This window comes from Achroia grisella, unplaced genomic scaffold (genome assembly GCF_030625045.1).
Source record: "Achroia grisella isolate CSIRO2021 unplaced genomic scaffold, CSIRO_AGI_Agris_v1 utg537, whole genome shotgun sequence".
Taxonomy (NCBI): Eukaryota; Metazoa; Arthropoda; class Insecta; order Lepidoptera; family Pyralidae; genus Achroia; species Achroia grisella.
Window position 1 is genome coordinate 94793 of NW_026712923.1, and position 15133 is coordinate 109925.

At 32.5% G+C, this 15133-nt stretch overlaps 1 protein-coding gene across 1 annotated transcript in view; it reads left to right on the forward strand.

Annotated features, from left to right (window-relative positions):
• Positions 1-349: 349 nt before the first annotated feature.
• The window catches only part of LOC131847533 (klaroid protein-like), a 36161-nt gene continuing 21377 nt past the window's right edge, over positions 350-15133 (forward strand). The window contains exons 1-3 of the mRNA XM_059197112.1: positions 350-889; positions 4806-4992; positions 12162-12283. Coding sequence (XP_059053095.1) covers positions 732-889; positions 4806-4992; positions 12162-12283 — 467 coding nt within the window. The 5' untranslated portion in view covers positions 350-731. The remainder of the gene's footprint in view (positions 890-4805; positions 4993-12161; positions 12284-15133) is intronic.

The window sequence follows — 15133 nt, forward strand, 5'->3', positions numbered from 1 at the left end:
ACATACCTAAAAGCAATTACTTTTTACGGCCTTGGGTGAAACTATTAGGGCAATTCATTTCTGTTACAATTTAACACATTATCAGTATTGTAAAAGGTATTTTTTATACACAGGTAATTCTAAAAATACACTTAAAATATTAGTATATTTTCATGTCCATTTTTAAAATTTCGATAGGTATAAATCTTTTACATTATTGGAGGATTTTATATTATTTTGCGGTAGTTATTTCGTTTCTAATGGTTTTGTAAAAATCGGAACAATTTTATAGAAAAAGTAGAAAAGGAATTGCTATAAACAAAATAAATAAAGAGAATTGGCAACATTAGCACTAACGTCTCTTGTGTTAATGACGTCATCAGTTTATGTTTTGTGAGAAATATTCGGTTACGAAATTCTGCCTTGAGTTTTGGTGGATTCGTTTTTTAAAACTTAACGTAAAGTTATTGTCAATTGAAACTTGTGGCAATAAATGAATCAATTATTTTTAGGATCTTTAGATTAACATTTTAATATTCTTAGAGTTATTGGTTACGAACAATCTTTTTGGCGGCATCAATTCAAGCCACAGAAATAGATCGCCTTGTGCAATAGTCTGTGTGTACAAAAACTCGGTGAACTCATTTGAATTTGAACCGGTTATTTGAAATGGGTCAGGGCCCTTAAGGTAGTGTCTCGTGCGAAAATGTCGAGGAGGTGATACCTAGTGTATATAAGAAAATAAAGTCGGAATGGAGAATCCTGAGGTTCCAGAATTACGGTCAAGGTCACGTTCGAAGACACCCTTCTTACGGTCTAGTTGTGATCGGGAGAACTGTACGGGAGGCGAAGGCCATACACACCATAAATCTGGAAGGAAAACCCCTGTAAAGAGGAACACTCCGGTTAAGTTAGTGGCTAAAATTTATTAGTAGTATTTAATATCGCTTGTTTTTAATGATAAGATAAGAAAGTGGTCAGTTTTTAATTCCTAACCTAACTTATATCATCATGCACATTCATACCTGGACCACTACATTTTACTGAAATTGTAAAAGAATTATAATATCTTCTATATTATGTTTGCATTTCAGTATAATGTTGGGGTGATACTTATAGAAGTAACAATATTTGAGATTGAGTAGAGCAGACTTTGGAAGTAGTAATAATAATATTTCTATAATCTAATATTACTTTACCTTTAAGTTTAAATGTTATAAATCATAGAACCTAGACTAAGAAATTTAATAATGACTTCAATTTAATATGCCACGATTCTGAAAAAAATTCTGAATTCACAAAATATATTTATATCAAAATATTAGTTCTAAAGCAATTAGTAGTGTATCTGTTGCTTACGACTGTATCTGCATTTTTATTATAAAAGCGAAAGACATCTTATAAAGCTATCTACGAAAGACATCTTATAATGGTACATTTTATCTTCACACCTAAATTTTGTTAAGATCCCTTTAGCTCTTTAGTCAAAAAAGATAATAAACAGACAGATGGATCCAAGTTCATATTTGGAACCTAAGGTTAAATATTTTGAGTTATCAATTTCCAATTGTCTTCTAATGCAATCTCTACTAAGTAATGTTCAATAATTGGCCATTTTAAATAAGATTCATAATGCTGTGTATATTATTTCTCTTAAATGCTATTGAGTTTAGATCACACATCATCAAATATATTTAGGGGACATAACAGATCTCCATAGGCCACAGTACTACAGTTCTAAGTGTGTAACAGTAGCCCAAACCACAAAATAAAACAAAAATAAACATGTAAAAGAGATGTACATGTTTTAGTACACATTCTGAGAAGAAAATTACATCAGTGTCATGTATTTTTATTGGCATGATACATCAGGAAAATGGTCAAATGTATGTTCTAGAACTATGTTTTTGGATGTTATTTATTGTAAGAGGTGTCTCATTGTCTTTGCTATATTTCTACTAAGTAGATAGTAAGATTAAAATTTTACTACATTATCTACATTGTTATCAGTAAGTAAACTTCTTGTTACATCTCCACAAATATAGATTAAGTTTTGATGCTGGTTGACTGTGTATCAATGGACTGAAACATTAGTCGTAGTAATACTAAAGTGTCTTATCAACATTTTGGGTGGTATGGTTTTTTTTAATTAGTGATGATAAATTCAAGGCATAAAGTAACACTATGAAATACTGCCTTATAATTTCTAAATTGTTTTGTTGATTACAAGGGTTTTCTACTCTGCTGATTTGTACACTAGTGACAGTGAGTTTTAATTGAAAGTAAAGTAGTAAGTGTAATAGTAATTGTTATTGAATACCATGTAAGGAAATCCCAAAATTGGTCCAATTTTATGTTGCAATCTAAATATGTGAATACATTGATAAAATTTCCTAAATCTGGTAAATGTTCAAATGTTACAAGGTTGTGCATAGAGTACTGAGCAAGGTCATCTTGTGTTTACTAAATGATGTCATAGATTCAATCGTTGTAAGGTCAGATATGGCCCTACTACTGTCACTGCATACATTACAACATAAAAATGTAAAGTTACATCAATTAAAAAAAACACACACAATTATCTGATTAATTCTTCTTGTAATGAGACAGAGTTCAGAATGAGAGGTAGATTAAAAAAAAATAAGTATGACTATCCAAAAGTGCTTAAATTTACTCTTTTATATGACTAAAGATTTTTCTATTCTATTCTATACTGCTAAATGCTTAGTTGTAACTGAATTAGCATTTTATTTGGTTAACTAGCTGGGCCTTTTATATAACTATATTGATTGTAGACTTATTGGGACAATACAAACATAACTTTAATTATATCATACCACAATGTATTAGTGAAAATAGCACAGGAATTGATTAAGCTGTTTCTTAGATTAGACAAAATTTCCAACAATAATTTCTTAAGATTAAAAATGTTGATAAGGTTCCCCAATAGTTTTCGTCATATATCTTCCATATAGATAATGATCATTTATTATATGTATACATAACCTACACTACAACAGTGGGTGGTCTCGTATGATTTACGACTAGTGAGTTGCCCGACTTCACTCACGTGAAATTATTTTAGTAACTATCTCTCTTTTTAACCAAAGCACGGCATATGTTACTATCTAATAATGTCTTTTTATTTAGTCTTTTTATGCAAGTATATCGTCTGCATAGTACCTACGTCAGTTTCGCCTTTCTCAGCCACCAATCAGCTTTCATAGTAAGATGTGTTTCCCTAGTAACAAAAACTAACATTGAGACTAATTGTGTTATTGCAATTTATTTTAGCCTATATGCATATATTATCGTCTGCATAGTACCTACGTCATTTTCGCTTTTCTCAGCCGCTAATCAGCTTTCATAGTAAGATGTGTTTCCCTAGTAAAAAAAACTAACATTGAGACTGTAATTGTGTTATTGCAATTTATTTTAGCCTATATGCATATATTTAAATACCACACATATACTCAGCCTTCAATACTCAAGCAACATAATTATTCTGAATGTCATTTTTAGTCTTGATTGAGGAAGGAGTATAGATTATAATAAATAAGCTAGTCCTTGCGTTGAATAACAATACGGATTTACTTAATCCCACACAATAATGAAATGTATACAATCGTTAAGCATATAACATAACCATCTATGGAGTTCGTAACTTCTAAGTTTTGCTTCTAACTGGCAAGAGGCTAGTGTTGCCACTAAGAAACATGAAACGGGACGAGATAGTGGAAAAGACGGGTTAAATTTTGGAATACTCGGAATTAGTGATTATGTCTTTTAAAGTTTAATGTGATTATAGGAAATAAAAGGGATTGTTAGTAATGGGGTTTGGTGTCACTAGTATTTTTATGTTTTATTGTATCTTGTCGACCGCCCCTTCCTTAGAAACCATCGTGGTTAACTTCCGGTGAATTTGGCATAACCGACCTCACTTCTTGCTCATCTTATGATCTTCCACTTGTTCCTAGTGTATAACATTTACGTAGGCGGTGCAGTATTCTATTAGTTCGTGTTTTTAATTTTGCCCACATTAATGCCAGATTACGGATTAGAGCGCTCAAAGTCGCGGAATTTGTTATGTATGTATAAATGTACCTTGCTTCAAATGTTGTTATTCTTTCATAAGTATTAATATATACAGAGGAAACTCATCAATGACTTTGATAAAGTAAATGAAACAAGTGACCTTATCATTGAGAGCTAAGGCTCGATGCTAAGTCTTGTTGACTCCGTTGCAGTACCTTCTGTTGTAGTGTCGTGCCATCTTGTCAGTATCACACTTTTCTAACGTTCGAAATGCAATTACGTTCTACAAGGTCTTCTGTAACTTTTATTACACTTTTAGTACTTAAATTTTTAAGACTCTTAAAGAGATGATATTCTGCTCACCATTTCCTGTGTTGAAGTGGTGAGCATAATGTTTTTATTAATTTCAAAGAATGTCTTAATGTCATTTACACAAAATTGCGATCAAAATGATTCCTGTGTTGATTTTGTACAAACAACAGGACAATAATACAATTAAAGAGATAATCAAATATATCTATCCTATCTGGTATTAGATTTCAAAACCTCTATTTGTTGCATAAACTAAAATAATGAGTGTAGTCTATCACTGTTCCCACTTTCTATAAAAATAAAAAAAATATTTCTTTCCGACGTCCTATCAAAAAGAATCATTAATTTATTTTTGTCAAGTTTATATTAGACTTAATTTTCCATCAATGACTCTTTGAGACGACAGTGGTTAGGTCCTACATTATATCTATGAAGATTAAGAAAACATTATAAATTTATCTTCTTATCGTTTCTTTTAGGCAGTTGCATCCCACCACAAACAAGGCGACATCCGAGCCCATCTTTGAAGTGGACGACGAAGACTCGCCGCCTGCGCACCGTACACGGCACTCGACCCGCATAGAGAAGACATCGCAGGTCAAGACATCGGATTACTCTTCAGAGGACACGGAACTCTCTAAAGGACATCATAAGGAAATATTTCAGGTAAGACTAGTTGCTTTTATACGCAACCTTGGGCCAATTGTAAGTTGGCTATTGTGTTAGATCTACAATGAGAACCACTGGCCGTTTTATATATTTAAAATAGCACCTGAATAGCATCCTTTATATATATATTATCTTTGGTTGAAACGCTGCCGAAATATCGGGAACTCAATAAAAATAAATTAAACATGGTAAGATCCTGTGTTTTTCCTAATTACACGTATAAATAAGGACCGCGTCTAATTTAAAAACTTATTATGTTATGTTATACACTTCTGTAAATGCGCTCTGCTGTATTACACGTCTACAAGCTACTGTTTTTTTTATCATTTATTAGCGGTTATATTATGTAACTCTTGCTAATAATTCTCGTGTAAAACTGACTCATATTAATTTAATTATACATAATCTCAAACGGGTAGTCATTTGTGAAATTAAATTATTAATTGAGCGACTCAATTATTATTAATATACCAATTGTTGTTTGTAACGAAGTTATATGCTGTAGTAGCTGATGACGTTATAAGCATGTTTTTAACTTGGCCACAATATTTGTTTTGATGATATTTTAACGAAATGATTACTATAGAACGTAAATAGCTTGTAGCAATATAATTTCCTTCTTTACGCTTGTTATAGTTAGTTGACTTACGTAGATCTATTATTTACCTCGAGATACAAAGAGATTTTTAGTAAAAATTAGTCACTCACGCGTGATTCAAACAACGCAATCGTGAAAAAATAAAATACGTGTATTACTCATTGTAAATTGTAAATATCGATGGTTTCATTCAAATATTCTCCTATTTAAATCAAATATGTATTACGAATGTTTTATTTATAGATGTTAAATGAAAATTATATTAATATTGCAGATTGTTATCATCAAAATTTGTTTTAAGATCCAAATATAATTGGTAAAATTTACATATTTCTCAATAACAATTTAATAAGTGTTCAAGCTTTTCTATTCTATATACAATATTATAATGTAAAGACCCCCGCCAAGTCTGTCTGTACCAAACGGATTTTTATATATCTAGTGGTACCTATATGAGGAAGATTCTACAGTATAATTTCATTAACGTTTTGTGGAAATGCATTGAAATATCCAAACGAAATCAGGACGGATTGCTAGTAAAGTTTAAGATTTGCGACCTATTCCGTCTCGCACGATGTATATATTATAGATTCCTTTATGTATTTATTAAATATAATAGTCATTACCTGGCAGAATAAATTAGCTTTTTATAGTTGAAAGAATTACCAAATTTATTTTTGGATTAATAAAAAATAAATGTACTAATTCTACTTAATAATATTAGGTTAAGTTCAATATGATACTTAAGTCATTTTCCAGAAATATAAGTCATGTTTATTGGACTTGGTTAATCAGTATTCGTTTTAATTATGCAAATTTATGTATATTTCGGGTTAGATAACGAACAGGAAGCTGTATAATGCAAGCATTCAAAAAGGTCATTCGGTGACTCCTCGGTCTTGAAATGCTGGTTTGTTTTTAAATTGATACTACATATTAAGAATAACAGCGAGTGCGTTTGGTGCGCGCGAGCACGTAACCCTCAACTAATTTCGCCGCATCAAGGTTACGATTATGTTGCAAATTAGGCTACTAGTACACGACTATACGTAACATAAATATGGCGTATGATTAATATAGAATTTTTTTTTTAATTTAACGGCCTCGGTGGTCTGTGGTTTAGCACACCGTTTTACTTCCGATGATGGCGGGTTCGATTCCTCGCGCGGCATATACATTTGTATGATTATGTTTGTTTGTACCGGTCTGGGTGTTTCAATGTGTTTCTATGAATTTACGAAAAAAAATATCTATGTATTTCAGTAAATACATACTTTTTTTTCGTCTAGTACCCATAACACAAGCTTTAGCTAGCTTATCTTGGGTCTAGATTCTGCTGTGTGAATTATCCTGAGATTATTATTATTGTGTGCATATGTGTATGTATTTACTGAATGATCATGACTTGGGTTAGGTTTATGAATCTCATCTGATTGATAAATCTAACCCAAGTCATGTCATCAACCCATCATATTATTATTAATTTTGGTACAGTTCACATTTTTCATTCAAAACATAATACATATAATACACCAAAATAGTAATAATTTTCGTTCTACTATTTTAAAATCATGGGAGTGTATTCTCGTTCTTCATTCTCCAGTTTCTAATTATAGTAAACGTGATAAAGGTGCGCGTACAAGACTAATTAAATTGCGCAATCTTGACTAATTTGAAGTCATGCCAAAGTGCAGAGCCTTTGTTTAAAAAAAAGTTATTTGTACTACTTCTGTGTTGTTGTTATGATTTTGTGTGAATTATGATGAAATGATCCGGAGCTAACAATATAACTATGCTGACGGCGCAGCAGTGAAGAAGTGACAGGATGAGCATGTCAAGTTAGGTAGCGAATTTATAATCCTTTATGGATTGCAGAATCCACGCAAGGGCCAAATATGATTTTCCGAAGTCCATATTCGTATGCTATCTTAATATCATATCCTTAAGCTGAAATTTCACTCCCTTATCTTGGCCCTTTAACCGATACACAGATTACTAAGCAAGCTACTTGGCGACTGAAGTACGTCAGACTAAAGTACACAGACAATGTTTTAGAAAGTCTATCTCGGTAGGTACTTATATATTCCAGACGCACGCTGGTCCACAGTTATGCTAAAGTACGGAAATGCCCGGTCAAACTAATCTATGCTTCCATTAACTTCTAAGAACAATAGACAAAACAATAGTATATTATATATGTATATGGACTAAGTATGTGTAATAAATGAATTTCCAAACAATAGCTGATGACAATAGACATTACCTAATTTCTATATATTGAATATTGTTGAGTAACCTAAACCACCCACTGCCTTCTAAAGCCGTGAAATATTATATCATATCATCACCGTAAAATCGGGATGAGCTTCCCGATTTTACGGGACCTAAACAAAACATATGTAGTAATAATATAATGTACCTTTAAAACGAAGTAAGATTTTTTCTGAAAAGTGAAATGGTTCCATAGAAAACACTATATATGTATATCAAACTCATAAAATTTGGCCTCTCTATAAATATTAATAAATTTTTTTTTAAGCTGGTTTTATGCAGCTCAGAACAATTTAAAGATTTTATACTATTTATTGATAAATAGTTGTATAAAGCCAGCTTTGTTTTTTACGAGCATGAAACTAATACCGTTTTCTTCAAGCAAATCCATTAAAGCGGGCAAGGAATGTACAACGCTAATGTACTAATCATAAGATCTCTTCACTGCTATATCCATCATTGGCATCCTTCTAACACGTACATTGCATGGAAACAAGCTGGTTGTAGATTTGTACTTAACCATTCAAACGACTTAGTACAATTTCGCCTCTTTTATCTATCTAACTACATTACAATTGTCGGATCCATAAATAACGTTCAACTATGTACTAATTTAATTTAACAGACGCCTACAACCCCAATTTCCTGTAGCGAGCATGGGATTTCTAACGGCGCTGGCGCCATCTTAATTAAGCCCGCACTTCTTTATTGACATTGAATTGTGGTCATAACGGTTTAAAATCTTGGCCCTGTAATGATAAAACATTGCCCTGAAAGTAATAGGATCAAATGTTAATGTTTTCCTACTAATTACACTAAGTGGTAGATTATCTAAAGTAGACTTAGAACTAAGTACATAGAGTCTAGTAAACATATTCCAAATATAACATGAATCAGTCTCTCCCGCGGCCAGCGTGGGTTTTATTTTTAAATCGCCCATCTACACATTTGGGTATTATTATTTCAAGCCATCTGTGGCCTTTCAGTTGTGTTGGGAAGATTGTGGAGCATATTCCCAATACACGAATGATTATAATCAAATTTTGAAGTTCTTCTGTTGACCTAATAAGTGATGTGCTATTTAGATATATCCAAGGAACCAATGGAGTGAGGTATGTCCAAACGTTGCTATGACGATAGTCGAAAACGCGTATTATGTGGATCAATCGGGGAATTGCACGTAGTTTTGTAATATTGTGTTTGCGAGGATGTACTCTCAATTGTTCAAGGTTAGTTTTGCTTTAGATGTAACATTAAATTTATAATTTTTAGAAATGATACTAAAAATATACGTGTACCGACTTATATGAAATAAAAAGTCTTCAGCATGACTACCTTTCTCTACCAGTTCTATGGTATTTGAGTAAGTGAAGTTACAAGATAAGAGGCATGACGTCTTAGTCCTCCGAAATGGCAACACATGGGGTATCACGGCCGTCACATGCTAACATTAATGACATTATATATATATAGGTGACGATTATTACTTATCATCAGGTTTCAGTCGGTTTGTTTGCCATTCCAAAAAAAATCATGAAGTCATGAAATCATCTTTCTATTAGTAAAATAGTTTATTCCCATCTTCATTTGGTAGCACTTAACACAAACATGTGCCATGCAGGAATGTATGAGTTCCGGATATTTGCTTTGATTCTTTCTATATTTTCAGAAATAATAAAGTTTTCTATCTATTCGCCCGAAATTCTTCGAATTAAATAGAATTCCACTGCTTCCTATACGTGTGTATTAATCCTATTAGTACTTCCTGCCATAAAATCCTCAAATAACCATAAATCCCTTTAATCTGTCGTGTCTCAGTTTGGAGTTCCTAATTCGTGATCGCGATTCCGACTTAATCTTCTTGTTATCTCTCTCCGTCCTGCACAGTCTTGACCATAAAGGTGACTCTAAAATTTGATACTCCTTTAATGTGTAGTATTATAGCACAAAGATCAAAAATCTCTATCTTTCTACTATAATTATCATTTCACGAATTACTAGCTCATAACGTCGAGAGAGTTAGATGCCTTATTTACCATAAAATTTGTCATATTATGATCCGATAAACTATGTTAATACTTTTAACTAATTTTGTTCCCGCCACTTCGTCTGCACACACTTTGATCGTATATTTCACCTCCTTTCAGATTTTTAAAATATGTATATGGATTATTTCCGTCGTAGTGGTATAATTATATTTTTATTACTTCCCATTTATCGATTTAGAAGAATCTTTTCTCGCTCACTCTCACGAGAGGTACAAAATAAACATCAACTCTATTAGTAAGTGAAATAATAATAATAACACAAAATAATTTACACAGCGCCATCTAGTCCCAAGCTAAGTAGAGCTGCTATGGGTACTAAGCAACTGATATAAATACATAGATACTTTTTTTTATAAATACATAGGTTTTCTATGCATACATATTATGTATGCATAGAAAACCTAGAGCTATACAAACAATTATACTCTTTAATATAAATGTTTGTACCGTGCGAGAAATCGAACCCGCTACCATAGAAAATAAAGCGGCGTGTTAAACAGCTAGACCAACGAGGAATAAAAGCTTATGAATACCTATCACTGAATGTTCCGCTCAGTCAATGACCGTTTTCTCAATCAAATTAAAGCACTTGCCAGGATAAGCATGTTGCAATGAGTCATCAACTCATAGTAATACAGCCATTGGAACGCGTCTGTACTTTATGAGTTGCAAGTGCCGCAAAGAAATCGTGTACAAACATCTAAAGGTAGATTTAAACTATTTAGTGTAAATCCAACTTTGACAATTAAAGATATCTATTTGATATCTTATTAAAATAAACGTACAATAATTTTGTGTTTGTATAATAACACATTTGATTTTTTTCATTCCACCACATTTTCGAATTGTAGATTCAGCAAGAATAGGCCTATTAATCTATCCTATATTTTTAAGATAAAAGATCAAACACAATAGCAATTAGTATAGTATGTGACAATCTCTCACATAATGCTTTTAAGCTGTGTATATACTTACCTATATTTTGTATATTTTTTACATCTATTCAAAAGAGCAACACCAAAGTTTCTTGCTCATTCGTCTTGTGACGAGCCTGCGTTCCGAATGAGTGGTAGAATAAAAAAATATGAATATTCAAAAGTGCTTGTATTCAGTTTATTTGAATAAAAATGATTACTATTTCTATTAGAGCCAAATTAAACTGCTTTTGTCCTTTAATTATTTTTCGATATTTTCTAATGCTGTTGGCCAAAGTTGGCTTTACAGCTTCACCGGACGATAACTATATTGTATTTTGTTAACTGAGAAATGTAATCGTGTATCTACTTTTTTATATTACTGCCTTGTATGTGTGCCTTTAACAAAAATAAAAGTTCTATCTGTGCAAAAAAAAAAAAATGGAGGTGTAAGGAAGAACGAGCATGTTTCGTTTGGTCTAACTCCACCTTAACATAAAGTTTTTGTCGTCATAACAGTAGTGCTGACATCATCGCTGACGGCGACTGATGAGATGATCTTGCTGAACTGGCGTATAAATTTGTCGTAAATTTCATGATCATATTTATTTTTCGTCATTTTGGTGGTCATTGCGATAGTTGTCAAATCAATATCTTTTAATTTAAGAATTTATTTCAAAAAGCAGGACCAAAATACTTCTGTAACTTTAGTTTTTTATCATCTTAAATTAGGAAGCATTAACCTAAGAGCTCAAAATTTTTTGGTTTTGATTGCTGTTGATTATTTTAGTGATGAATCATAATATACTCGGTATAATTCCCTCCACCGGACAAGCATTAATCCTGCACGCCCTAGGTACATATATTTTTTGTAAAATGAGAAAAGAAACTTCACTGTTAGTTTGAAACCTTAATAAGATTTATCATTGAAATGTGTGTATCCGTGCACATACGTGCCAGACGAATCAATCCAGGCTACACTACACAGCCTACAAGTGTCGCTCGATTTACTCTCTCACAGTTACTTGACATTTATCATTTTATCTCTCCCAATTTACATAATATTTATTGAAATTGTAAAATTATAGTGCAATTTTTTTTTAAAGAGTAACAAACCTACATCCATTTATACTCACAGTTTCGCGTTTATAATATTAGTAAGGTGCTTCAAAAACAATATTCATAGTTTTTATGTCGGTCACAAACATATTAAAAACCTTATTGTAAGTAACCTAATAAATTAAACGGAAATAATTTAGAATGACTGATGTAGTTATGCAAATTTCTTGCGTCTATTTTACAGGTGAAAATTGAATAGTATTTGTTTGTTCACAGAACGTAGTCAACAGTCGATATGAACAGGCATCGTCGAGCTCCCATCACTCCAGCCAGTATTCCAACTTCGCTGATATTCCCTACAGCCCTATACACACGTCGTACAATGTGGGCTATGATAGGTAAGAATTTTATTTATTTATTTATAAATTTATTTATCCTCTCCGATCGATCCCCCGTCCAATTAAAACGGAGATCGAAATTACGACGGCCTGAGTTGAGGTTCGAAGCCCTAGCGGTGCCCTCAGACTAATACCAGGCGGGAGTTGGCCTTCAGCCGCTCCAGAAATCCTTCTGCGTATTTGGAGTGCCATCTGCATTCGCCCCCTATCATCGGGTAAAGCTATAAAGGACAGCTGCGGTCAACAGCAGTAAGAGTAGTCCGAAATAAAAAATCTTTATTACAAACCAACATGTGTACAAATTTACTGAAGAAATGATGACATTCACATGAGTCTGGTTAGTTATTAGACCGTCGTCGCAAATTCACCAGGAATTTAACATGATGCTTTCCAGGGGGAACGTGGATATCAACTTGACATGGTACAATCCTTGGTACAATCCTACAATGGCTTCATAATCCTCATTACTAACAATCCCCTTCCATCAGACATCTGTAAATTACACAACAATTTCAGTACATCTCCCCTCCCCCCCTCACCCTGGTCACAGTTGGTTATGACACTCTAAGAAGCGTGGTGGAATATCATATTTTGTAGACTCTCCTCCCCTTAATTTATGACGAAATTTATGAATGGCCCCTCATGACTAGTTCATTACGGGCAGGCAAACATACTAATGAGATTATTTCTTAATGTAATTATTTAGTTTTTTAGTGCCACTAGGGAATAATACTAATCTTTTTAATATGATTATATTGCCTTAGTAGAAACAAATGTGTCGCTTTGCTCTATTTTTATTAAAGTGTAGTGTTCTTCTGTCTCACCCATTTCAGCCAGACGCAAAACAGTTTGTAAGCTGTATTTTATTAGGGTGATATATGGCAGAGAAATGACAGAGTATGGAAGCATACCATCTTCGTCTTCCGCAATAGCTAGCCATGAGCATTATTTGAAAAAAGATTTTTCTATTCTAATCTACTTTCTATTACACTATACTATTCATGAGCGAATACTATGCTCGTCACATCGTAACATGATGACTGACTTTTTCAATCTACAAGGGCGGCCATCTTGTTCGTCATTCCAGTTACATAAAAAAAAACTCATAAAAAAAAATACAATGCCAGAAATGTCTTTTCCACGTTCCAATTCCGTTACATGTTTTATAACTGGTTTAACCAGACTACAATTCTTATTTGTTTAACTGGTGAATACCCGAAAGATCTAAAATACGAAATTCCCAGCGAAAGGAAGTTCGCGCTTCTAACAATCTTTGGGTATACGTTAAGTTGTCACAAGTGTTATAGATAAAGATTGTTTACTCTGTGGTTGGGATAAAGTGAGTAATGGTTCTGTGTTGCTGAGAACGAATTAAGTTTATATGATCTCTTATCTAAAATATATATACTTGTAGAAGTATATTTCGTTGTCTGGCTTTATTGTATATTTTTTTGATTAATAATGTAAGTTAAAATACATACAAATGAGAACCTATAGTGATTTCTTTTTCCTGTACGAATGGTAAGTAATTTGAATTACAAAACTACGGAATGCATTTTATTGCAATAGTATTTTTTTAAATAATGTCTTTGCAGGCAGAAAATGAATATTAGAATGTACAATGTATTTATTCACTCCAATATTAGAATATTAGAGTGAATAAATACGTTGTACATATATTATTATTATATTTGAATATTATAAATATCTGTTTTACTATTTTTAGATATTTATCTAAGTTATTTAATTAGTCTACTGTGATTATGTTTTTCAAAATGTTGTGTAATGTAATATTAATAATGAAAGAATTTTCTAATCCGGGTTAATGTTTTCATAAATTTCGTAAACAATTAATTATTTTGTCCAAAGAACCCAAACTTGTTCATCAAATTTTATTAATTTATCCTGGACACAATTAATGAACACAAAATATAAAATAGTAGCGATGTAGCTTATGATTCGGATGAATCTATTTTAAGTTCAAGTCTTATTAAGCTCTGGTCAGCCGTTGAGTCTTGAAAAGGTAACAACGAATAGTAAGATACAGGCTTGCCTTTACAATGGAATATGTGGTATGGAAGTATGGATACTTTAACCAAATTGAAACGGTGCACAGAAAAATAAAAAATAAAGACGTTTGCGGTACAGTTGGCACACGTCCAAAATTTTTGCACTCGCCTGAATATTTACGAAACGTCTGCTGACGTAAAATAATTGTACGTACTTTCCGAGAACGCATACAACATAATTTAAATAAACAATATTATATGAAAAATTCCCTTGAATGCAACATGCATTGCATTGGCCCAGTGGAGTTATGAGTTCCAATTTGAACATCACCAAAGATCTTTCTTAGTGTCAAAATATTTACATTTGACTCTTAGAATGACTCCCGTCACCTCTGATAGAAATTGAAAATAAATTAAAGTAGTCTCCTGTCTCTCTCTCTACGCCATTTAGAATAAAAGTTTATCATCATCTGCTTCTTTCTTATCCTGTTCATTTGGGGTTGGCGTAATATCTGTTTCATTCACCCCTGTTCGCAGTCATCTCGTTATTTATTTATTCATGCCATATCATCTTTCCCACAGTCCATCCATCTCTTTTTCGGCCTTCCTCTGCAAGGGCCGTTATTAGGATAACTATCCATATTCATATCTAATATTTTCTTTATATACCATGGCTATACCATGACAGACGATTACTTTTCGACTTCTCTTATCTGGAATAACAAATATTAATATAAAATATTTAAATTTCTTGCAAATTTAATTTCTATATAGTAGTATAAAATGTCTATGTACTAGAATATACTTTTAGTATAGATAGACTGCGAAAATACGTCATCGT